We start from the raw sequence: 27,215 nt of genomic DNA on the forward strand, positions 1-27,215 counted from the left end.
CCGAATTCCAGCAACAGTATGTGTCCGGGTAAAAGTTCGGCCATTGTTAGTGGCTGGGTGGAATTCCAACATCAGTTGGTGACCGGGTTGAAGTCCAGCGTCAATTAGTGACCGAGCAGGAGTCTGGCGATAGTCGGTGGCCCGTGCGGAAGTACAATATCAGTTGGTGCTCGGCTTGAAGTTATGCAAAAGTCGGTGGCCGCGCAAAAGTCCTGCTACAATCAGTGGTCTGGCGGAAGTCCGGCATCAATCGATGTTCGAGCCGAAGTTCGACATTAGTCTATAACATGACGGAAGTCCTTTTTCTGATTTTAATTCCAATATTTACGTGAAATGTTAGGAAATAATAATGCATTTTAATAAGTATGAAAAACTTCTCACAATGTAACTTCTAATATATTATATCATGCTTTATTTTAGTTTTAACTAAAAGAAATAAACAATTTTTTTAAGTTTATTTTACCCACATGAATTTCTAAGTATTTTCTTTTAAAACAATTTCTTCTAGTATTCTTTATAATTCATTAAAGGTCCTAAAATGATGTTTTAAAGAACATTTTTTTTTTAAAATAAAAGTTAAAAGAAATGTGTCAATCATGCATGCATTATCCTCCACAATGTGGCACAAGTGTGTTTATGTTCAAGTTCAACATCTTATATACTTGTAGATTTTGGTAATCTTTGCATATGCATCCACGATTATATGATGGAAGTTCTAATATGGGAGAATGATAAAGTGCAATATAAGTTATGTTATAAAAGCCTAGCTTTCTGTTCTGGTCTGCTTTTGATTTTGGTTCATCTATTATGTACGGATGTGAAAGATTATTTCTAACCCCATCTACTTATATAGGAGTGAGAGTTCAAGAAAGGCACTAGTAGAAGTGGGGTTATAAGGGGATTTAGGATGTTCTCCTTCACCTAACGGAGGTTGATTGTGGGAGACATAAGTGAAGTGGAGTTATATCAGATACTAGGACATGCATATCACAATTCAGATACTTGCATATTATATTAAATGATATAAGTTGAACTTATATAATATTTTGATAAATAAATTGAGTTAAATACAAAAGAATGTTCCATAGATAAGTACAATATGTTATCCCCGTACACGTGCACTCTAATGTTTATGTAAAAATATAGGTGGAAATAGACGTTCTGTTCTGCTACCCTGTACATTTTGGTATAAGAAAAATAAGTTTTAACAAGTTTCTTGAAAAGTAATAGTTATTTCATGCTTATTTGGCTTTAATAATTAAACCTTTATTTATAAATTACAAATATGAGTATTGATCTTATGTAATGGGAATTGGGTTTGCCTACTGAGTTTGTGGATACTCATTCTATTGACTCATAACATTTTAGGAAAAGAAAAAAGGGCTCAATAGAGTCGAGGTTGATAGGAGCGGATCTGTTAGAAGTTTTTCCATTAAGGTACTTTGTAATTCAATTCTTATATTTTGATATATAGAATGAATTTATGATGAATTATTTGTACATCATTTATTTTGGAATGAGAATTTAGATGGATGTTTTTTTAATTATTATTTTAGACTACTTATTTGGCTATGATATATTCCGTATTATGGTTCAAAACAAAAGTTTAGATATTTAATTCTTTCATTAGATTACGGGGGTGAGACACCCCATGAGCGAAGGATGGTTCCCCTGGACTAAGGCAGTTGCAAGCCAGGGACGAGTCTAGCCAATGAAGTCTTAGTCACAGTTTTTAGATGTGCTCACTTCATGTAGCTTAAACGAGGATATATGTGATAAACTAGTAGCTTTAATCATGGAACAATAGAGCAGGTTCGGGTTAAGGGGAGTGATCCTCAAGGCATGTACTTACATGGTAGTGTCTTTTATAGAAGCTCGTTGAGATAGACCACATCATCGTTACGCTTTCCTATGACAAGTCTACACATTGCAATATGCACAAAGGATAGTAGCCATTCCAAGCATAAGTTGGTGCCAATTATGCCTTTGTGGGGTCATGCTCTCTTTAAACGAGTGCCACTTTGATCATATGATCCCTCATGATTAAGTTCCTTGATGGGAAACTATTGAATACCTACAACTTGTTTATATAGGCACATATGTGTATACACAAATATTATTATTTTTCTTTTAAAACATTTTTTGTGATACTTTCCTCTTCCCAAATGTTTATCATATATTGTCTTTCTTTTAAAATATTTATGTTAGAAGTCTTAGCTCATAAATGTTTATCTTCCAAGTTTTATTATCACATGATTCTCGCTAGTTGCACTGATGAATTTTGAATTTTGCATCAAGTTCATGTTATCTCTCTTGTTGTAGAAAGATCTCATCACTCTCATTGTTTTCAAATTATGCTATAATTTTTATGGTGCACTCCTTTACATCTTCATATCACAAATACAAATATCATTAATATATATAATGAAATATATATTTGATGTACATAAATTTTGATATGATTTGAATAAATAAGTATAAAATTTAATAGTTAAATATGTAAATATATAAATTTTTTTTGTTAATATACGTAAATTCTAGGATAAATTTTAAAATTTGAGAGAGGAGAGAGAGAGGGAGAGAATTCAATGCAGCGCTGGCTCTACTACCGGCGGTGCGCCGGTCTACTGCGCTCCTCCCTCGGCCGCTCTCAAACCCTAAACCCTAGACCTCAGCTCGATTTCGTCCGCCCATTTTCCTCTTCTTCGTCAGATTCAGAATTCCGGAAGTACGCTGGCTACTTCGTCCTCATCCTGGGCTGCGGCGTCGCTACCTACTACTCCTTTCCCTTCCCCGCGAACGCGAAGCACAAAAAAGCTCAGATCTTCCGCTACGCTCCGTTACCCGAAGATCTCCACTCCGTTAGCAACTGGAGCGGCACTCACGAGGTCTATACTCGCGTCTTCCTCCAGCCGGAGAACCTCGAGGAGCTCGAGAAGATCGTCCACGACGCGAACGAGCGTGGCCAAAAGATCCGACCCGTTGGCTCCGGCCTCTCGCCCAATGGTATCGGGCTGCAGAGGGCTGGGATGGTCAATCTCGCGCTCATGGATAAGGTGCTCGATGTGGATAAGGAGAAGAAGAGAGTTCGGGTGCAGGCAGGGGCAAGAGTTTCTCAGCTCGTGGACGCGCTCAAAGAGCACGGACTCACACTCCAGAATTTCGCTTCCATCAGGGAACAGCAGATCGGAGGCATTTTGCAGGTTTATGTTCATTTTTGTCCAGCTCTTCTGAAAATTTTCTTCTTTTCTCTACTTTTAATTGTTTTTTGGTGAATGTTTTAGCTTTCGGATTGCGTCAGCCCTTGTCATGCAAGCATCAATAGTTCTAGTTATTTACTTAAACACTTGCAATATAATAATGATAATAATAATAATAGTTTTCTAGTTTGTACTTTAAAGATTAAGGCTCATTGGTTGCTCATTGGTTTGAAGGAATTGAAGGAGTGAAATGAAAAGGAAGTGGAAAGGAGAGTAGTAAAGGAATTGAACTGAAAATACTTCTCTCAACCCACTTGTTTGACTGAGGAAAAATTGATTGAATTTTTTTATAAATTTATTATTTGGTTGATGGAATACCAGAAAATTTTTGCTTCCATTTTTGTTTAATACAATTTATTAGGGAGCTGTCAATGTTAAAAAAGTATTTATTCATAGTTTTTTAAATAAATAAAAAATCTTATTACCTATTGGAGCCAAATATTTGATACGAAATTAAAAATACCTTTAGGCTCTATTTGGTTAGGATGAATTGAAAAAAGAGGAAATAAAAAAGAAATGATGATAATAAATTAATTGAGTTGAAATTGGTTTTTACCTCCTTGTTTTGTTTAGTTTAGTTGAAATGTAACTAATTTTTTTCCTTTTTTTGTTTGATGATAATGTTTTGAGCTTTTATTTCTTGCAGGCGGGGGACATATTAGTCATAACGACCAATAAAATTTTCTTTTAAATTTTCAATAGGATTGGTAAAGAAAATTTTGATTTATTCACGTTTTTAAGTTATGTTTATCTGTATTTTAATTGCTTTGAAATTAGGCACCTATATAAAATTGTGAAGTAAAATGCATTTGCATTACCTCCACTTCCTTCAAACATAACATACCTTATTAATACAACAAGCTTGCAATATTCTTCTTTATCCAATATTATGCTCCACAAATATTTTAAAAAGGATTGGGAGTACAATGAATCAGTCATGGCACAATATGTTAGTCTTGGAGATGATTGATTAGTTATATATGCCCTTTCCTTATTTATTTATGGGATTGGAGCTGAGCTGTTTCCTTAGTGAACTAATTCATGGGCTACATGTATAGCTGGTTTAGTCATAGGGCTTGTTTGCCCATTGAATGATATTCTACTATGCACAGTACCGTTGCTAGTTGATTCCTCTAAATGAAATTCTACTCAATCTATCCATCTCCTTTTTTGCTTAAGCTTACAACAAAGCAAAAGGAACCATTTGTTTGGTTCTACACTTCTACTGCATCCATTTGCATCCCTTACATAAGAGGATATTTTAAGTCAAACCAGTTTTAAGTCTAGTTGTACTGGGCACTTGTTTGGGTTTTAGGCTGCAAGCTGCTTCATAAGAAGCTTTAGGATAACCCCAAACAAGGTTTAGTAGCTTGAGCCTTGTTAGTTCTATATGCTTTTGAATCTAGTGCTACAAAAGCTTAGCTTTTGTCAGAATTTACCTTTTTTTTTTGGTCAAACTCGTTGAGACTTAGTATGGTGCATTTTAATCTTTGTATCATATCTTCCTTTGATTTGCTAGTCTTTTAAATCCAATGTCTTCTTTTAATTTGATGTATGCCCTATTTAACATTATCATCAACTCTTTTGCTAGCTGTACTCTAGATTTCTATGCCTCCCTATTGAACATTTCCCTCAACCCTATTGCGAGCTCCACTTTATATATATGCATTTCCAATTCAATATCTCAATTGTTACTCAATTGTTAAAGCCTTTGCTACTCCATCCTTTTTCATAATCATCTCGCAACTGACTTGTGACAATTTTCATATAACATTGTCAATAACTTATATTAGTTTTTGTACGATTATATACAAAGTTTCATTTTCTTAGACCTCATTGTATATGAGGTTGATGGTGTTCTTAACTTAGAACCATGCTTATGTAGATTGAACTTCAACTGCATAGTATCATCTCCATTTCTTCTCAACAATTTAGTATTGTTTTATGAACTTTTTCTTCACCTTACTTTATTTTCATTATGTGTTAATTTGGTTTTAGCTATATTATCTCAATCATCATCCACCACTTAAACTTATGTTAACTTAGACTGATCTTCTTTTCTAGCCGTTTCATTATGTGTCATTGATTTTCTGGTTCTTCTTGTATCGTCCATTAAGATATCCACTCCTATGTAATTGAGCTTAATAAAATTTGATTACCAACTCAATGTAATTTCTATGAGGGTATTCTATAAATATATTTCATAGCAGAGGATATAAATTGGGATAAATCTCAATTTTATTATTTTAATGCAGAGTTAGAAGGCCATAAATGCATTTGTTGACAACAATACTTTTATCCGAAGCTCCATTACGGATATCTAAGTTCCAAAGCATTGTGTTTGATATTGCTATAAAGTAGAAGATGCTAAAGCTTCCATTCCCAATACTATTTCATCTCATCCCTTTATGTATAACCTCCTCCTTATCATAACCACTGGTTTAAAACCAACTTTGCAATGGAATCATACTCAGGCTCCTAACTTGAATAAGTGAACACAACAAATTTTTTTCTACTCACATTGCTATTAGTCTCTTCTTCTCCTATCTCTCTATCTGGTTTTATTACTCGTAGTTCATATGGTGTTTGAGTTGTGGAGCCCTACGAAATTATTATCTTCTTCCGCTTTTTTTTACATTTCCTCGGCTCATCTATTTTCCTTACATTACCTTCATGGATTTATTGGCTTGCTCCTCATCTCACATTGCACCTCCAATGGAGAACCCGATCAGACGACTGCGCGGCAAGCCTATCCATTTCAAATAAAGTTTATTTTTTAACATTAACATATCATCTTCTTTCAACTTACTCATGAAATCATTTTACATGGAAATCTCAGATTTCTCAAACTCCTTTCATGTCAATAGGTATGAAGGATATCTAGATGGATCCTTCTGTTGCCCTACAAAGCTAGTGTCTGATGCCATTGGAAAACTTATTCCTAATCCCAACTATAAAATGTGGATGTTGATTGATCCAAACCTTGCCAGTCTTATATCGAGTCATATCCACATTTCTTCTCCCATATGCGCTTTCCCTTGACTCATGCTTGAAGATTTGGGTCATATCCACATTTCTTCTCGCAGCTCCTGTTACAAACATCTCAACATCAAGTTGATCATCCCTGTCGAGCCTCTCAATGTGTGGAGGATAATGCTATAAAGTAGAATAAACTGAATCTGCCATTCCCAGTACGGTTTCACCTCATTGCTTCATTCATGTCCTCCCACCTTCTCACAACCTCTAGTTTAAAACCAACTCTCAAATGTAATCATACTCAGCTACACTTGCACAATTACAGTTAGTATGAATGAAACGGTGTGCAGTCCGCTACTTTATCTTTCCTCTTCTTCTCCTACCTCGTTGCTGCTATTATTAGTTGAAATCTTCAGTGTTCACTGCAGGGGCAGCTCAAGCTCTCCACTTCATACATGTAATATTGATCGCCCATTTATTCAAATGTTGGTTTTAGAAATGTTTTCTCATGGACAAAACACTGCTTGTCATTATTGCCTCAGTTTTCTATGATAGTTAAGATTTCCATTTACCGTTTCATAAACATTTCTATTCATTTTTATACTTACCCTTCAGGTTGGTGCCCATGGTACTGGAGCAAGACTACCTCCTATTGATGAACAGGTTGTCAGCATAAAATTAGTGACCCCTGCTAAAGGAACAATAGAGGTTTCTCCCGAGAAAGACCCAGAACTGTTTTATCTCGCTCGCTGTGGCTTAGGTGGGTTGGGAGTGGTTGCAGAAGTCACCATACAGTGTGTTGATCGGCATGAGCTTGTGGAGCATACATTTGTATCTAATATGAATGAAATCAGAAAAAATCACAAGTACTACCTGTTCTTTTTTCAAGTAAACTATATCTATATTTAATATACATTATAAAGTTTGCTGTCAAGGATACTTTCCATGTTTAATGAATTCCTTTCCTTCATTTGCAGGAAATGGCTTGGTGAAAATAAACATGTGAAATACTTGTGGATTCCTTACACTGACACTGTCATTGTTGTACAGTGTAATCCTCTTTCAAAGTGGAAAAAGCCAAAAATGGCACGAAAATTTGGAGAGGAGGAAGCAGTACAACATGTCCGTCATCTATTTCGTGAGTCACTCAAGAAACATAGGTAGGTTTATCAGATATGTAGTTGATTTATAAATTAGGTATTTGCTTCAGCTGTTGAAATTTATCAAGTGGAATGCCCGTTGGCTTTAATTCAAGCAACCTTTATGGTTGCATCACGGCCAGGCTAACCAAAGATCTAATTGGAACCTATCTGATATAGTCAGTGACATTTGCTTCTCAGATTTTTTTTGGTTTGTAAGTATTTTTCATGTTCCTTGATCTAATTTTCCTTTTTAACCTGGAGTAGCTGACTGAAATTACCTGACAAGGAATGATATTTATTTTCCTATTTTTGTTGGCTAGCTGTATGATGCTATGCGGCTGTGTTTAATTTCCAGTATTAGAAGTTTTATCCTTTAGTATGAACAGAGGGAAATATAAGAAAGCTTGGATACCGAATATTTTGATCATTTCAAAGCTCTAAAGCCTACTCTGTAAGAACAAAGCCCCATCTCACTTCACTATTTCCTGCACTTGTCCGGTTCCCTTTGGAAAGCCCTCCTTTTTTTCCCGTTTTTATTTTGTTTTACTATTGCTGCCATCTTCCAATATATATATATATATATATATATATATATTCTTTAATTGTTTTTGGCAATTAACCCCATCAGGTTTGGTTTACTGGATCCCAAAATGAACCTGTCCATTCCAAATAACTCACCTTGTTTAGTTTCTGACATGCTATTTTTGGTTGATTTACTTATAGTTTTGTTCTTACAGTTTGCCCAAACCGATACAATATTGCTAACTACATCCATAATGCTCAACAGGCCCATTAATAGCCCGCTATACTGTCTTCTTCCTGAACTTCCTTACAATAGTATAATTGTTATCTATGCTAAGCAGCACATTTTATTCTTTTTTCCGTTATTACCAATTATAGATGCTTGCAGAACAAGTGAGAGTCCTGATGAACCAGATATAGATCAACTTTCGTTTACTGAGCTGAGGGATAAGCTTCTTGCTTTAGACCCTCTTAACAAAGATTATGTCGTAGAAGTGAACAAAGCTGAAGCAGAATACTGGAAAAAATCAGAGGGGTACCGTGTAGGTTGGAGTGATGAAATATTGGGTTTTGATTGTGGCGGGCAGCAATGGGTATCAGAAACCTGCTTTCCAGCAGGAACTCTTGCAAATCCTAGTATGAAGGATTTGGAATATATGGAGGAGTTGAAGAAACTTATAGAGAGAGAAAATGTGCCAGCTCCGGCTCCTATAGAGCAGCGGTGGACTGCTCGCAGCAGGAGTCTCATGAGTCCAGCATGGAGTTCTCAGGAAGATGATATATTCTCATGGGTAGCTTTTTTTTTCCAGTATGTTTATAATTTAAGTTTGCAGCTTCATCTGGTACTTAGTTTTTTATGTTATTCTTATTACTGTGCGAATTTTGATATTCTCATTCTTTACTGGATATTGGTAAATGTTCTCTAAATGGAAGAAATAAAAACTGATATTTACTTTTACATACAAATGAATGGTACACCTCAAATAGCCTTTCCAGTAGCATATTTGAAAATAACATTTACCAAGTGTGGAACAACATACTAAAACCATCCTATTTCCATCAGTAGTTGCTTTCTGTGCAAATCTAATACAATTATCAGATCAAAACTCTACGTAACTATAAAGAAACAAATCATATCTCCATAGGAATTAATCTTCCTCAAGACATTGAACTGATGGGTAAACTTAAAAATATGGTAATTGTAATCTATGTTTATTACTAATTACCATGCATGTAAGATATAAGAATATCATGGAATTGGGTTCTCTATTTATCTCAGTCTTGCCTCACTTTTTCCTAGTTGTTATTCTGATTTCTGACAAATCATCGTCATTGGAACTGAAGATTTCCACAATAGTAAATCTGCGGTGTGCTTATACAACTGGACTTAATAGGCAAAAGTTAAAGCAAATTACTTAGGATAATTATTTGAAATAATGTCGAAATTAAATAACTGAATGACATTATTAGTATGCTAATCTGCAAAATCATGATATAACATTGGATTTCTGGTTGATTACAAATGAACATTTCTTGAGGTAGCAATTTATTTGCTATATCTTGAGTAGGACTCTGTGAAGGATATTTGGAACTAGATGGCCTTGTTTTACATGATTCTCATGTTTAGCATCCGTACCTGTTCTGTTGTTGTTATTATTATTATTATTATTATTTATAACTGATGTCTGCTATTGCATTTACAGTAGTATGTAGCTTCTGTTTTAAAATATAGCTTCTGTTTTAAAGTAATTTCTGGCCTTGAGGGGTACTACTTTTAACCTGAATTTTTGCGGTCGTGGAGTTTAGATCTTAAGATCTTAATGCTCTTTAAGTTTTTTTTTTACCATAAATTAATTTCATTATATTTTGTGATAGTTTGTTATGCATTAAAATTTATGATGTTTAGTTTTACAATCATCTAATTGCTAATTCTATTTCATTTTTTTCTAGGTGGGTATAATAATGTATTTGCCTACTATGGATGCTCGCCAGAGGAAGGAGATAACAGAAGAATTCTTCCTTTACAGAGATCTGGCACAAACACGCCTATGGGATAATTATTCTGCTTATGAGCACTGGGCTAAAATTGAGGTATTGATCAGTAATTTTGGTGGTATAATTACAACCTGTCTAGCTGTAAGTCATAGTTTTATCTTCTATGGCGTGTTGAATTATTAAAAATAAAAAGAGAGAAAAGGCAAAAAAAAAAAAAAAACCGGAAATAAATAATTTTTTTTGACCAGACTGATGCCTCCTTCAACCGTTCAGTTATACAAAAAACACAAGAAGCTAATGAAAAAAAAGAGACGCTCACTGTTTAGTTTCGGTCTCATAGCCTTCGTCTCGTCTCTTTGTGCCGCACACAAGAAGCCGAGGAAAACTCCACAGTCCCGCATCCACGAGCTTGACCCCAGCCTTCATCTCCCACTCCCACGCGACACCACTCGCAATCGCGCGACCCAACCCGCCGCCAGTCTGTCGTCCCAAGCATAGTCGCATGTCATTTAGCCTGACGCCTGCCTTCGGTTCACAAGTCCCGCGCGAAGTCGTTCATCACGCATCCCTCAGTGCATGCTTTTGTTTGATCCCACAAGCCCGCGGTAGTCTTGACCCCTACTAGCCTGTGTCCAGAGTTCGACCAAAAACCCATACAAGTAATCACACGTTCGTGTCCACCCTATCCTCATGCAAACCAAGCATTCAACTCGAGCACTCTGCTTCCGTTTCGTCCTCCGCCTATTTTCGAACCGTGAGTGTACAAATTTGGCACAATTTTTTTTAATATAAGAAAAAAGAGGAGAGAAAAAGAGAAGAGAGAATGTAAAAAAAAGAAGAGAAAATGAGATAGAGAAAAAAAAGGCACGTGTCGTACAATTGAAAGTTAGTCACACCACCCTTCATAATTTTATCACAAAATTGCATTTTAGATAGATATATGTTTTATGAGTTTCCCTTACATCCACCTGAGTGCTATGTTTTCATGTTGGATCTTTTCTATGACTTGATGCAGCTTTATCCTTACTTCTGACCATTCTTTATGAGAAGAATATATTAGTGCAATATATCGAATCCTTAAACATAATGCTTCACTTATTCTACATTAAGAAAACTTATACAAAGCATGCACTCATGAAGAAGCAGACTAACACTAACAACTATTACTAAAGATGATGAATACAATAATATACCGGTTTGCCGGGGATCCAAGGGGGGCTTGTGAGACCTCGTTCCCTTACTGTTCCTCTCTGAATTGGATTTTTCCTCCCAGGATCGTCCAGGACGATGTTGAGATCGTCTAGGACGATCAGTGTATTGAAAAGAGCTGATTTCTGGAGTGTTTCTGGAATGATTTCTGGACTGGATCGTCCAGGACGATTTTGGATCGTCCTGGGACGATCAATGTATGGCAAAATCCCGAGAGCAAGGGGTTTTGGCAAATTAATTATCGGCATGTGGAATTGTCCAGGACGATTTGATTTTGTTCTGATTGGCCAGGACGATGTGGCGATCGGCCAGGCCGATCAGACTAAAGATATAAGAAAATCAGCTCGTTTTGAGGAGAGAGAAAATCATTTTTATAAAATATCTAATTTTGAAGAGAGAGAAAGAGAAAGGAAAAGAGAAGAAATCTTGGGTTTCGGAGGCCGCGGAGCGCTTTTCGTCCGACGCCGCTGTTGGAGAAAGTGTAGATCTCGTGGTAAGGACTCTGAATCCTATTTCTGTTTTCAGAGATGTTGAGTTTTGATTGTGTTGTGACCTGTTTTGTGTTTTCGTAGTCGAATTTTGGATCTGATTTTGTATTGACACAATTTTCACCGCACAACTTTTAATATGTTATAGATACGAATATTCTACACGATTTGAGTGTTTTCTGGAACGATTTCACCGGTCATTTTGGGTTCTACGCGGTTTTGATTGAATAGAATAATATCAGGATGTTTATTAATGTGGATTCAGTAGAATAATAGTCTTGTATTATTGTCGTGAACATTCTATTGTAATTTGGTAAATTGTGATTTTGTAGGATTTTTGTGTAAATTTGATAGACTACCGTTACGCTGCCGAATTTCGTACGATTTCCGATTTTTCTGATATTGATGAATTGAATGGATATGCATATGAATGTTGATATGATTGCTCTGCATTGTTCTTATATTGATTATTAAATTGATTATTGATACTGAAAGATAAGTGGAAACCTGGTTGAACGTTGGTTGGAGATTGACTTGACCTGTACAGGATGGTGGGCCGACGGGCTTTCCTTTAAACATCGACTATGGATATCGACTATGGATATATGGATGGGAGTCATAAGGAGTTCTTATAGATATGCCGACGGGCGACCGACGGACAATAGAGTGACGACTCTTTTTATAGAAACCAACATATGGATATCTAAACAGCACTATGGATATCTACAACAGCAATATGGATTTCTACAACAGCACTATTGATAATAGCCAGTGTTTAACCTGGTTGAATGTTGGTTGAAACCAACGTATGGATATCTACAAAAGCACTATGGATACCTACAACAGCACTATGGATTTCTACAACATCACTATTGATAATAGCCAGTGTTTATGCTTGTTCAGTAAGACCATTGTATGAAATTGCATGTGTACGATATTGCATTGTATGGATTTCCTGATAGGCATGATTTATTGATTTCTGATTGATTTATTGATATTGACGGATTTATTGTATTGAATTGATGTTTTACCGATTGGATTTATTGACGACTTTATGGGTTTCTGTTACTGCACGATTTCATTGATTGATCATTGAGCATTGATACTATTGATTATTGACATTGATATGGATATGGATGGATATAGATATCGTATTGATTCATTGATGCTACGGATATAGATATTATAGATTTATTGATATTGCTTATAGATTTATTGATACTATTGATTCTGCATTGTATTGACTTGCTACATTTGACTTATTGATAGGATAGATTGAGATTTATCGTATTGCTTTTCCGATTGATTTTATTGACTAGATATATTTGATTTGATTTGATTGATTGATTCAACGCAACTGATTTGACGGATTGACTGATTTGACGGATTGATTAATTTTCTTCGAGATTGACGTGTATTGATTGAGCTAGATTTATCGATTAGCCTGCTGCTGCATTGACTGGTTTCATTGACTATGGATTTCCGTATTGCATAGACTCATTGACCATTGACTGATATGAATTTGATTGACTGACATGCATATTGATAGCATCGCCGTGCTTTGATTTCAGTTATAGGTATTAGGTGACCTGCTGGGCTTTGTAAAGCTCATTATATGTGGTTGATATTTTCAGGTCAGGGCAAGAGAGCAGAAGATAGGAATTGATCCGGATCTTCAGGTTTTTGTCTTTTGATTGATAGTGATTCTTTTGTACTCAGGACATGATAGATTTCTGTACTTGTAGTGTAGTTCATGAGTATTGTACATGAACTTTTGAGATATGAATCAACTTGTTATTGATGCTTTTAATTTATAAACTTTTGTTTAGACTGTGATTAATTGGAGAATTGTAGATAACTCTGGTAAATGGCCGGTTAATTGACATTCTTTCCAAGTTAGATCTCGGGGCATGACAGCGTTGCCCTCTGGCGGGGTACAAATTTTTATTGTAAGAGTAATTTTGAAGTTCTGCTTGTTTTTAAAGTTCGTAAGTTGTTTGTATGGAACGATACTGAGCAGTGTCGAGCATGTACCTAGTGGTATCAAACATTGTTTTACTAAGTGGTATCGAGCATGTACCTAGCGATACCAAGAAGAAGATGGAACCACGAAGAAGAAGAACTTTCAGTAGTTGGTTGAAGGAGACTCCAACCGAATTCGCGGTAGAAGATAACTCCAAGCAGTAGGCAAAGAGCAACTCACAGTGTAAGGAAGCCAACGCCGAACGAAGAGGGAAAAATGTCGCTCAAAGAAGTGAGAAAACCTGTTTTCGAGAAATGATGGAAGACCGCGTGGGGGTTGGACGCCTCTCAATCATGAGGCGAGGCGCGCCTCAGTAAACTTGAGGCGTACGCCTCAAATCCTAAACTCATTGCGTGGGCTTTGAGGTTTAAAGGAACGAAATTGCGCTGAGGCGCGCCTCTTATTGTGCAATTTTAAATCATGATTGAAAACCAACAACCTGTGCCTAGAATAATCGTCCTAAAGCCCTCGCATCGTTGTATTTTTGATCGGGCTGAGTGGATTGAAAGGCAAGTGTTTTCCCAACCTCCCTATGTGGGGAGCAAGAGTGTAAGTGAGACGAGTCGGCTCGAGCTCGACTCGTTTATGGGCCCGTGAACCGAGCTTATCGAGCTCATGAGTCAAGCTCGAGTTCGAGCTTGAGCCGGCTTTAATAAATATTGTTTTAATTCTAAAAATATTTTTTTTTTATTTTTTTTTATTTTAAAAATAATTTTATTAATTTATTTTGGAGAGAAATTTGAGAGCGTATAAAATTAAAATTTATTTAGGAGAACAATAAATTAATTTTAAAAAATGTCAATTAGTTTAATATTTGATTGTGCAATAGTGATAATATCTTAATTTTACTTATTTAAAAAATTATTGTTATTATTTATTTTAATTAATTAATTAATTAATTGATTGATTTGCAATAAAACACAATAAGCTAAATAAAAATAAATAAAAGAAGAGTGTTTACATTGAAATGCTCAATGCAACAATCCAAACCAAATACAATGGTCCAACTACACCAAACATAACATACAGACATCTATAACACAAGAAAAACTAAACTCTAACAAGTGCAGGGGATACATGCAAGCAAATAAACAGTCGTAAATTAGATGCAACAGAACAATGCTAAAGCAAAAAAAAAAAAAGAAAGGTGTTGGGGTTGGAGAAAAGTGTAAAATCACGTAACTATTCTTAAGTTCAAATAAATTAAATTTCAGACAACTTCTAATTGAAGCATTAAGCCCTAAATCACATCATTAGATGAGTTCTAATTAAAGCAATAAGTCCTATCTAAACCAAAATTAATAGGCAACTTTTATGAAGCCATAAGCCATATCCTAAATCAAATATATAAGAAACTTCTAAGTGAAGTCATAAGCCCTATCCTAAATCAAGATGACAAGATCTATAGGCAAGTTCTAAGTAAAGCCATAAGTCCTATCCTAAATCAAATCTATAGGCAACTTCTAAGTGAAGCCACATGCCCTATCCTAAATCAACTCTATAGGCAACTTCTAAGTGAATTCATAAGTCTTATCCTAAATCAAAATCTATAGGGAACTTTTAAGTGAAGCCATAAGACCTATCCTAAATCAAATCTATTGGCAGCTTCTAAATAAAGCCATAAGCCCTATCCTAAATCAAATCTATAAACAACTTCTAAGTGAGGTCATACATCATATCTTAAAGTTAAATATATCAACAACTCTTAGGAGTCATAAGCTCCAAACTAAATAAACCTAAATACCGAGTCGCTCCTAAAGGGAGCATTAAGTCTCAAACTCAAACTCTGACATACCAAAAATCAACAATAAACCATCTCAATCAACTCACGATTCTTGAGAGGAGGCAACCCATGACTGTTGATCAATTCATTGGACGTCACAACTAATGGTAGACTGAGATCTATAGTATTTCCGGGATGACGGAATCATGAGATTTTGATCGGGTTTATCTTTATCCCCCCACAAATGACACAACCAAGATTATTAAACTTAAAATTCCCAAGTTATGCTAAAAGTGACTCATCCTTAATCGCGAGTGCGCTCCCAAGAAGTGAGAGGGTTAATTAACCATAAGGGCTTGCATTCATGATAAGCAAGGACTTAGACTTAAATAAACCTCTGGTATAGACATCAGGGGAAAATATGACTAATTAAAAATCAATCTGCCTATAGAAAAAAAATGGAATCTTAAGCCTAGAGGGTGGGATTCGTGCCTAAAGTTATTTTTCTTAAGCGAAAATGGCGGTTGTCATTTCATCTACCCTGTCCTTTTGAGTTATTGACATGATCCATTTCTTGACTATTCATCTGATGAGTTTAAGAAAGTTGCAAATTTTTAAGCCAATGCTTTATTGGTCAGCAAGTTTCATTTAGGATTTTTTCCATTGTCCTACATCACATTGTAGTTGCATTATTTGAAGTTTTTAATGAATATGTAATTCTTGTGAGATTAAATAAAAGCTAAAATTAGTGTAGAAGAATGTTCAACTGGGCTAAAAACCCAAAACGGGAATCAGGAATGAACCCAAAATGGTTTTCTATAGTCTGCCTTTACCGTAAGTCCTTCACAATATAGGGCCCACAATATAGATGCAGCAACAACAAACCTAAAAGGAACAAACACCTCTGTGAACGCAGGGGTGTAGCAGACAACAACAACAACAACATCATCAAGCCTTTATCCCACTACGTGGGGTCGGCTACATGAATCATTTTTATCCATTGTGTCATATTAAAGGTCAAATTCTCGTTTAAATCTAATAAAGAAAGGTCATTTCTAATATTTTTTAACCAAGTCTTTTTAGGTCTGCCTCTACTTTTCTTAACATAAGTCAAATCTAATACCTCTACTCTCCTAACCGGGCCATTGGAAGGCCGCTGTTTTATGTGACCAAACCATCTAAGACGACTCTCTATAATCTTATCTTCTACTGGAGCTACTCCAACCTTTTCACGTATATGCTCGGTGTAGCAGACATTACAATAAAAAATAAAGGAACATGGGAAAACTGACTAAATGGTGAAATGTTAAATAAAGATAATAAATATTATGATAAACATAAGCTTGACTCTAATCCAAGGGTGCCACAAAGTAGGGGTGTCAAGAAATAATCCAATCTGCCAACTCGACTTGAAAAATCTACGTTCTGGTTGGCACGTTTAATAAATAGATTAGATTTGAGTTGGGTTTTCCGACCCGTTCGGGTTGGGTCTTGCACTCATCTCATAGATGAATTAGAACTTGGTTGTGCTTTTTCTCAAGGTCTAGCTTGGAAAAAATATGAGACCTATCTAATTAGTTGAGAATTTCCTTAAAACAGGTATCAAAAACAAATTTTTATTATGATCATGTTTGATAAATCATCAAACAAATAATCTCGATCAGGCACGAATCTCGAAGAAAAATCAAGTTGGAAACTTCAAAAATTAAATCAGAGACCATATGAACTCCGATTTCAGCAAACTTACAGTTGAACTGAATGTCTCGAAAATACGAACCCAACGACACTAAATTCAACTCAAACTGAGCCCAAATGAGTCCAAATCAAAGACCCGAAGCGCATTTGGAGGGTTCAAACTATAATTTGGATTACCAAACGGTTTCCAAATGTGACATGCTTATAGTCGAATCGAGCGGGTCGGCGAGACGAATCCAATGACCCCAAGATCATCGAATTTTGATATCATTAGGGCCTTCAAATGCCCAATAAACGGTTCACGATCAAGGGATTCAACATTGGCCGTCCATTCAAATCACTCTCAATGTACCCTTGATCTTCCTCATATTTACTAGTCATGCCACTCTCAGAAAATTATAAATAGACCCCTCATTTCTCATCAGAGGGGACCTAAGCATGGAGTGAAGGTAGAAGAGAAGAAGAGAAGAGAAGGAAGAAAAGGAAGATAGCTTTATTGCCACCAGACTCCTCGACCATTGCTGGACTTCCACTCGGCAGTCGACTGACGCCAGAGTTTTTCCCGATTGCTGACTGAAGCCTAAGTTCTGTCTGACCGCTGTCTGACGTCGGAGTTCTGCACGATAGCTAACTGACGCCGAATTTCTGTCTAACCGTCAATTGAAGCCGGATTTTTGCCCGACCACCAAACATTGTTGGATTTCCAATCTCTGTTTGTAACTAAATTTCGACCCAGGAGTTGATTATTGTAATTTGATCGTCCTTAATTTCAGGAACGAGTTAGCCACTTGTAGTCTAAGCAAACACTAATGGAATCCTTTCAACTGGGCGTGACCCTGTTATTTTTTCCTTTTCTAGGATTTCCACGTAAAAATTCTGGTTTTACAGTTTTCTTCTGTTTGTGTGTTGGATATCCGTACAATACTGAGACAAAAATTTTCTAATTCTATCACCCCGTATATTCTAGCCTGCAACAATGTTGATGGTCAAGCTATACACACATATCCGCCATGTTAATGTATTTATTGGTTTCTAAGCGAGTTGGTACTAGGTGTGTAATTGAGCTTAGTTGGCTTGGCCTCAGCTCTATAAATGACTTGTGGATTGAGCTCATGAGCCAATGAGTTAAGCTTGAGCTAGATTTGACTCGATTGGTTAACTTTTGAGCCTAAAATATGCTAATAATTGATTAAATTCAAGAGTTTAAGTACTAAGTTATTAAAATTATTTAAAAATCATATCTCGTTTCTTCATATTAATTAGTATTTTTTTTATTTCTTCTATAATTTCTTAATATTTTTATCATTTTTTTCCAACTAGAATCAAATGTTTTTTTTTCTCTTGTTTATATTAAAGGAGATGGCGCTTGAACTGAATCAAACTCCTAGAATTAAGCTCGAGCTCGAGCTTAAATTTGATTAATTAATCAAGCTCAAGCTTGACTTAACTCATTTAACCCCTAGCTAGTATGACATAGGGACTAAGGCTCACTCAGATGAGTTCACAAGACAACAATTCATCAATAATGCCTTGTATAATGTCGTTCTCCTTCATACACATCTAGTAGTGTGGCTGATTAGGAAAGCTCACAAGCAGGATGAAGTCGATTTGGTGTGGTATATCCTGTGGTGGCGGGAGTTCAAGTTGAGTGCTTGTTGTCATCAAGTTAGGAATTAATTTACTAATATCTCACCTCAATTGGAATACTCACCGGTGTAGAAGGAGGTGGTTTAGCTATCAGCAACGTAACAACTTTGCTACTCTTGAGTTCATAGCGAAACTCAGGTCTTGGCATCCTAATCAAGGCTGGGGAAGATGGGGGCCATATCTTTATGATTTGTTGATTATTAACAAAGCATATTATCGAATTTTAAGTTATATGTCTTCTTCATCATTGTCCTCTCTTGGAATTAATTTTGGTATTAATATGTCTCACAACATTGATCTTATCAAGCATGAGTTTTTATGCAGAATTGTATCTAAAAATATTTAAATTATACTGCCAAAAGCTTCAAAAGTTTATTCGGAGGTTGCACTAACTTCGATTTTAGTAAATAAGTTAAAATGATAAGTCCACCGAGATGTTCTACTAATATCAATCACTTGAAACCTCTAATTGATCATCATTGATGTTCTGCTTGCACAAACTCACCCCTCTTCTTAAAGGGGCAAATTATTCTGTGCAGAGTCCGGACATCGTCCAGAGGCAAATAAAAATGCACCACTTCACCCTAAAAGTATACCGCCCTGGGTACCGAGCGCTGTACCGAGCGTCGGTACCGCTCTCGTTATCAAGCGATACCGGATGGTTCTCCTGTCTGATGTCCGCACAGAATAATCTCTCTTAAAGGAGGGTAATCACACCAATCGTCTTACATTGACTGTGATCTACTAACGTCTGCGTATGTGAACGTAGTGGCAAATATTGTCCGATAACTTTTATGTGTTTGTTGCATAATATTTGTTTTTTTTTTTTTTTTACATATCAAATCAGGCATTATATATCACATTACTTAATGTGAACTATGAACCCATTAAAAAGAACAAAATCACTTGTATATTTGGAAAAATATAATTGATGGAAGCCTGACTGCAGATCCCTAAGGACAAGGAGGAGCTCGTTGATCTGCAAACAAGATTAAGAAAGCGTTTTCCAGTTGATTCTTATAACAAAGCTCGCAAGGAATTGGATCCCAATGGAATCCTCTCCAACCGCATGCTTGAGAAGCTTTTCCCTTTGCCCAGCACGATCTAAATGTAAATTGAACTCCATCTTCATAAGCTGCTGAGGAAGCTGGTGGCTGGAAGCTGGAAGCTGTTGCATCATTTGATCAAGTCCTGTCTTGGAAGGTAATTTGTAATGCACATTTTATTCTTTTTTCCGTTATTACCAATTATAGATGCTTGCAGAACAAGTGAGAGTCCTGATGAACCAGATATAGATCAACTTTCGTTTACTGAGCTGAGGGATAAGCTTCTTGCTTTAGACCCTCTTAACAAAGATTATGTCGTAGAAGTGAACAAAGCTGAAGCAGAATACTGGAAAAAATCAGAGGGGTACCGTGTAGGTTGGAGTGATGAAATATTGGGTTTTGATTGTGGCGGGCAGCAATGGGTATCAGAAACCTGCTTTCCAGCAGGAACTCTTGCAAATCCTAGTATGAAGGATTTGGAATATATGGAGGAGTTGAAGAAACTTATAGAGAGAGAAAATGTGCCAGCTCCGGCTCCTATAGAGCAACGGTGGACTGCTCGCAGCAGGAGTCTCATGAGTCCAGCATGGAGTTCTCAGGAAGATGATATATTCTCATGGGTAGCTTTTTTTTTCCAGTATGTTTATAATTTAAGTTTGCAGCTTCATCTGGTACTTAGTTTTTTATGTTATTCTTATTACTGTGCGAATTTTGATATTCTCATTCTTTACTGGATATTGGTAAATGTTCTCTAAATGGAAGAAATAAAAACTGATATTTACTTTTACATACAAATGAATGGTACACCTCAAATAGCCTTTCCAGTAGCATAGTTGAAAAAAACATTTACCAAGTGTGGAACAACATACTAAAACCATCCTATTTCCATCAGTAGTTGCTTTCTGTGCAAATCTAATACAATTATCAGATCAAAACTCTACGTAACTATAAAGAAACAAATCATATCTCCATAGGAATTAATCTTCCTCAAGACATTGAACTGATGGGTAAACTTAAAAATATGGTAATTGTAATCTATGTTTATTACTAATTACCATGCATGTAAGATATAAGAATATCATGGAATTGGGTTCTCTATTTATCTCAGTCTTGCCTCACTTTTTCCTAGTTGTTATTCTGATTTCTGACAAATCATCGTCATTGGAACTGAAGATTTCCACAATAGTAAATCTGCGGTGTGCTTATACAACTGGACTTAATAGGCAAAAGTTAAAGCAAATTACTTAGGATAATTATTTGAAATAATGTCGAAATTAAATAACTGAATGACATTATTAGTATGCTAATCTGCAAAATCATGATATAACATTGGATTTCTGGTTGATTACAAATGAACATTTCTTGAGGTAGCAATTTATTTGCTATATCTTGAGTAGGACTCTGTGAAGGATATTTGGAACTAGATGGCCTTGTTTTACATGATTCTCATGTTTAGCATCCGTACCTGTTCTGTTGTTGTTATTATTATTATTATTATTATTTATAACTGATGTCTGCTATTGCATTTACAGTAGTGTGTTAGCTTCTGTTTTAAAATATAGCTTTTGTTTTAAAGTAATTTCTGGCCTTGAGGGGTACTGCTTTTAACCTGAATTTTTGCGGTCGTGGAGTTTAGATCTTAAGATCTTAATGCTCTTTAAGTTTTTTTTTTACCATCAAATTAATTTCATTATATTTTGTGATAGTTTGTTATGCATTAAAATTTATGATGTTTAGTTTTACAATCATCTAATTGCTAATTCTATTTCATATTTTTCTAGGTGGGTATAATAATGTATTTGCCTACTATGGATGCTCGCCAGAGGAAGGAGATAACAGAAGAATTCTTCCTTTACAGAGATCTGGCACAAACACGACTATGGGATAATTATTCTGCTTATGAGCACTGGGCTAAAATTGAGGTATTGATCAGTAATTTTGGTGGTATAATTACAACCTGTCTAGCTTTTACTCATAGTTTTATCTTCTATGGCGTGTTGAATTATTAAAAATAAAAAAAGAGAAAAGGTAAAAAAAAAAGGAAATAAATAAATTTTTTTGACCAGACTGATGCCTCCTTCAACCGTTCAGTTATACAAAAACACAAGAAGCTAATGGAAAAAAAAGAGACGCTCACTATTTAGTTTCGGTCTCACAGCCTTCGTCTCGTCTCTCTGTGCCGCACACAAGAAGCCGAGGAAAACTCCACGGTCCTGCATCCACGAGCTTGACCCCAGCCTTCATCTCCCGCTCCCACGCAACATCACTTGCAATTGTGCGACCCAACCTGCTGCTAGTCTGCCGTCCCAAGCATAGTCGCATGTCATTAGCCTGACGCCTGCCTTCGGTTCACAAGTCCCGCGCGAAGTCTTTCATCACCCATCCCTCAGTGCATGCTTTTGTTTGAAACCACAAGCCAGTGGTAGTCCCGACCCCCTACTAGCCTGTGTCCAGAGTTCGACCAAAAACCCATACACGTAATCACGCGTTCGTGTCCACTCTGCCCTCGTGCAAACCAAGCATTCGACTCGAGCACTTCGCTTATGTTCCGTCCTCTGCCTCTTTTCGAACCGTGAGTGTACAAATTTGGCACAAATTTTTTGCATATAAGAAAAAAAGAGGAAGAGAGAAAGGAAAAAAAGAGAGGAAAAAGAGATAGAGAGAAAAAAAAGGCAGGTTTCGTACTATTGAAAGTTAGTCACACCACCCTTCACAACTTTATCACAGTAATTGCATTTTAGATAGATATATGTTTTATCACTTCCCTCTACATCCACATGAGTGCTATATTTTCATGCTGGATCTTTTCTATGACCTGATGCAGCTTTATCCTTCTGACCATCATTTATGAGAAGAATATAGTAGTGCAATATATCAAATCCTTAAACATAATGCTTCACTTATTATACATTAAGAAAACTTATACAAGGCATGCACTCATGAAGAAGCAGACTAACACTAACAACTATTACTAAAGATGATGAATACAACAATATACAAGTCTGCCGGGGGTCTAAGGGGGCGCTGCCCCCTGGCGGGGTACAAATTTTTATTGTAAGAGTAATTTTGAAGTTATGCTTGTTTTTAAAGTTCGTAAGTTGTTTGTATGAAAAGATACCGAGCGGTACTGAGTATGTACCCAGTGGTACTAAACATTGTTTTATCGAGTGGTACCGAGTATATACCTAGTGGTATCGAGCATGTACCTAGCGATACCGAGAAGAAGATGGAACCACGAAGAAGAAGAGTTTTCAGCGGTTGGTCGAAGGAGACTCCAACCCAACTCGCAGTAGAAGATAACTCCAAGCAATAGGCGAAGAGCAACTAACGGTGGAAGGAAGCCGACGCCAAACGAAGAGGGAAAAAGGTCGCTCGAAGAAGAAGTGAGAAGATATGTTTTCGAGAATTGACGGAAGACTGCGCAGGGGTTGGGGGTATGAACCGAACAAATATATATTAGGTTATTTTTTTTTTTAATTTTTAGAGGTGGACTCCTCTCAACCATGAGGCGAGGCGTGCCTCAGTAAACTTGAGGCGTACACCTCAAATCCTGAACTCATTGCGTGGGATTTGAGGCTTAAAGGGGCGAAATTGAACTGAGGCGCGACTCTTATTGCGCAATTTTAAACCATGATTGAAACCCAATTACATGTGCTGGGAATAATCGTCCTAAAGCCCTCGCGTCATCATATTTTTGATCTGGCCGGGTGGATTGAAAGGCAAGTGTTTTCCCAACCTCCCTATTTGGGGAGCAGGAGTGTAAGTGAGCCGAGCCGGCTCGAGCTCGACTCGTTTATGGGCTCGTGAATTGAGTTTATCGAGCTCATGAGTCAAGCTCGAGCTCGAGTTCGAGCTTGAAGCGGCTTGAATAAATATTAATATTTTAAAAATAATTTTATTTTATTTATTAAATTTAAATATTAAAAAATAATAAAACCACCTAAATTTTATTTATTGTGCAATAGTGATAATATCTTAATTTTACTTATTTAAAAAATTATTGTTATTATTTCTTTTAATTAATTAATTAATTGATTGATTGATTTGAAATAAAACACAATAAGCTAAATAAAAATAAATAAAAGAAGAGTGTTTATATCGAAATGCTCAATGCAACAATCCAAAGTCCAAACCAAATACAATGGTCCAACTACACCAAATATAACATACAGACATCTATAACACAAGAAAAACTAAACTCTAAAAAGTGCGGGCCCCAATACCTGCAAGCAAATAAACAGTTGTAAATTAGATGCAACAGAACAATGCTAAAGCGAAAAAAAGGGTGTTGGGGTTGGAGAAAAGTGTAAAACCACGGAACTATTCTTAAGTTCAAATAAATTAAATTTTCAAACAACTTTTAATTGAAGCATTAAGCCCTAAATCACATCATTAGATGAGTTCTAATTGAAGCAATAAGTCCTATCTAAACCAAAATTAATAGGCAACTTTTATGAAGCCATAAGCCGTATCCTAAATCAAATATATAAGAAACTTCTAAGTGAAGTCGTAAGCCCTATCCTAAATCAAGATGACAAGATCTATAGGCAAGTTCTAAGTAAAGCCATAAGTCCTATCCTAAATCAAATCTATAGGCAACTTCTAAGTGAAGCCACATGCCCTATCCTATAGGCAACTTCTAAGTGAAGTCATAAGTCCTGTCCTAAATCAAAATCTATAGGAAACTTTTAAGTGAAACCATAAGACCTATCCTAAACCAAATCTATAGGCAGCTTCTAAATAAAGCCATAAGCTCAATCCTAAATCAAATCTATAAACAACTTCTAAGTGAGGTCATACATCATATCTTAAAGTTAAATCTATTGGCAACTCCTAGGAGTCATAAGCTCCAAACTAAATAAACCCAAACACCGAGGCGCTCCTAAAGGGAGCATTAAGTCCCAAACTCAAACTCTGACATACCAAAAATCAACAATGAACCATCTCAATCAACTCACGATTCTTGAGAGGAGGCAACCCATGACTGTTGATCAATTCATTGGATGCTACAACTAATGGTTCATTACTGCTGGTAGACTGAGATCTATAGTATTTCCAGGATGACGGAATCATGAGATTTTGATCGGGTTTATCTCTATCCCCCACAAATGACACAACCAAGATTATTAAACTTAAAATTCCAAAGTTATGCTAAAAGTGACTCCTCCTTAATCGCGAGTGCGCTCCCCAGAAGTGAGAGGGTTAATTAACCATAAGGGCTTGCATTCATGGGAAGCAAGGTCTCAGACTTAAATAAACCTCCGGTATAGACATCAGGGGAAAATCTGACTAATTAAAAATCAATCTGCCAATAGAAAAAAAAATGGAATCTTAAGCCTAGGTGGGATCCGTGCCTAAAGTCATTTTTCTTAAGCGAACATGGCGCTTGTCTTTTCATCTACCCTGTCCTTTTGAGTTATTGACATGATCCATTTCTTGACTATTCATCTGATGAGTTTAAGAAAGTTGCAAATTTTTAAGCCAATGCTTTATTGGTCAGCAAGTTTCATTTAGGATTTTTTCCATTGTCCTACATCACATTGTAGTTGCATTATTTGACGTTTTTAATGAATATGTAATTCTTGTAAGATTAAATGAAAGCTAAAATTAGTGTAGAAGAATGTTCTAACTGGGCTAAAAAACCAAAACGGGTATCAGGAATGAACTCAAAATGGTATTCTATTGTCTGCCTTTTCCTTAAGTCCTTCACAATATAGATGCAGCAACAACAAACCTAAAAGGAACAAACACCTCTGTGAACGCAGGGGTGCAGCATAAATTACAATAAAAAATAAGAATCAAATGTTTTTTCTCTTGTTTATATTAGAGGAGACTGCTCTTGAGCTGAATCAAACTCATAGAATTAAGCTCGAGCTTGAGCTCAAATTTGATTAATTAATCAAGCTCAAGCTTGGCTCAACTCGTTTAACCCCTAGCTGGTATGACATAGGGACTAAGGCTCACTCAGATGAGTTCACAAGACAACAATTCATCAATAATGCTTTGTATAATGTCGTTCTCCTTCATACACATCTAGTAGTGTGGCTGATTAGGAAAGCTCACAAGCAGGATGGAGTCGATTTGGTGTGGTATATCCTGTGGTGTCGGGAGTTCAAGTTGAGTGCTTGTTGTCAGCAAGTTAGGAAATTAATTTAACAATATCTCAACCTCAATTGGAATACTCACCGGTGTAGAAGGAGGTGGTTTAGCTATCAGCAACGTAACAACTTTGCTACTCTTGAGTTCATAGCGAAACTCAGGTCTTGGCATCCTAATCAAGGCTGGGGAAGATGGGGGCCATACCTTTATGATTTGTTGATTATTAACAAAGCATATTATCGAATTTTAAGTTATATGTCTTCTTCATCATTGTCCTCTCTTGGAATTAATTTTGGTATTAATGTCTCACAACATAGATCTTATCAAGCATGAGTTTTTATGCAGAATTGTATCTAAAAATATTTAAATTATACTGCCAAAAGCTTCAAAAGTTTATTCGGAGGTTGCACTAACTTCGATTTTAGTAAATAAGTTGAAATGATAAGTCCACCGAGATGTTCTACTAATATCAATCACTTGAAACCTCTAATTGATCGTCATTGATGTTCTGCTTGCACAAACTCACCCCTCTTCTTAAAGGGGCAAAATATTCTGTGTGGAGTCCGGATGTCGTCCAGAGGCCAATAAAAATGCACTACTTCACCCCAAAAGTATTCCGCCCTCAGTACCAAGCGTTGTAACGAGCAGTACCGAGCGTCAGTACCGCTCTCGGTACCAAGCGGTACCGGATGGTTCTCCTGTCCGATATCCGCACAGAATAATCTCTCTTAAAGGAGGATAATCACACCAATCATCTTACATTGACTGTGATCTACTAACGTATGCCTATGTGAACGTAGTGGCAAATAGTGTCCAATAACTTTTATGTGTTTGTTGCATTATATTTGTTTTATTTTTTACATCTCAAATCAGGCATAATATATCACATTACTTAATGTGAACTATGAACCCATCAAAAAGAACAAAATCACTTCTGTTTGGTATAATATAATTGATGGAAGCCTGACTGCAGATCCCTAAGGACAAGGAGGAGCTCGTTGATCTGCAAACAAGATTAAGAAAGCGTTTTCCAGTTGATTCTTATAACAAAGCTCGCAAGGAGTTGGATCCCAATGGAATCCTCTCCAACCGCATGCTTGAGAAGCTTTTCCCTTTGCCCAGCACGGTCTAAATGTAAATTGAACTCCGTCTTCATAAGCTGCTGAGAAGCTGGAAGCTGTTGCATCATTTGATCAAGTCCTGTCTTGGAAGGTAATTTGTAATGCCAAACTTATTGTCTTTCCTCTCATTTATTTTTAATAAAAGACGAAGAGTTATTTGTATGTAAACTTGCTCTCAGGAGACCTATTTTTTATGCCACATTGTTTTTAGTAATGCCCATTTGATTTTCCCTTTCAGTGTTTTGTACAGTCTTCAACACAGTTTTTTC

At 36.3% G+C, this 27,215-nt stretch overlaps 1 protein-coding gene across 2 annotated transcripts; it reads left to right on the forward strand.

Moving 5' to 3' along the window:
- Positions 1-2,548: 2,548 nt before the first annotated feature.
- LOC110114488 (L-galactono-1,4-lactone dehydrogenase 2, mitochondrial) lies at positions 2,549-27,183 on the forward strand. Of its 2 annotated transcripts, XM_020847383.2 has the most exons (8): positions 2,549-3,203; positions 6,852-7,102; positions 7,214-7,396; positions 8,289-8,691; positions 9,851-9,991; positions 19,630-19,833; positions 24,925-24,927; positions 26,993-27,183. In XM_020847383.2, the coding sequence occupies exons 1-6, from the start codon at positions 2,589-2,591 to the stop codon at positions 19,786-19,788; spliced, it is 1,752 nt and encodes a 583-aa protein (XP_020703042.1). In that variant the 5' UTR covers positions 2,549-2,588; the 3' UTR covers positions 19,789-19,833; positions 24,925-24,927; positions 26,993-27,183. The 2 variants fall into 2 exon arrangements, with proteins under 2 accessions (XP_020703042.1, XP_020703044.1); XM_020847385.2 differs by lacking the exons at positions 9,851-9,991; positions 19,630-19,833; positions 24,925-24,927; positions 26,993-27,183 and adding exons at positions 19,944-20,346; positions 21,508-21,648; positions 26,799-26,986 and having other exon boundaries at positions 8,434-8,442.
- Positions 27,184-27,215: the final 32 nt, after the last annotated feature.

Source organism: Dendrobium catenatum, unplaced genomic scaffold (assembly GCF_001605985.2).
Source record: "Dendrobium catenatum unplaced genomic scaffold, ASM160598v2 fragScaff_scaffold_1608, whole genome shotgun sequence".
Lineage (NCBI taxonomy): Eukaryota > Viridiplantae > Streptophyta > Magnoliopsida > Asparagales > Orchidaceae > Dendrobium > Dendrobium catenatum.

Excerpts from the sequence above, each read along its gene's own strand:
- LOC110114488 (XM_020847385.2), top strand. The coding sequence starts at position 2,589 with ATGCAGCGCTGGCTCTACTACCGGCGGTGCGCCGGTCTACTGCGCTCC. Across the intron at positions 3,204-6,851 it reads AGATCGGAGGCATTTTGCAG|GTTGGTGCCCATGGTACTGG; the intron begins GTTTATGTTCAT and ends CTTACCCTTCAG. Across the intron at positions 20,347-21,507 it reads AAGATGATATATTCTCATGG|GTGGGTATAATAATGTATTT; the intron begins GTAGCTTTTTTT and ends ATATTTTTCTAG.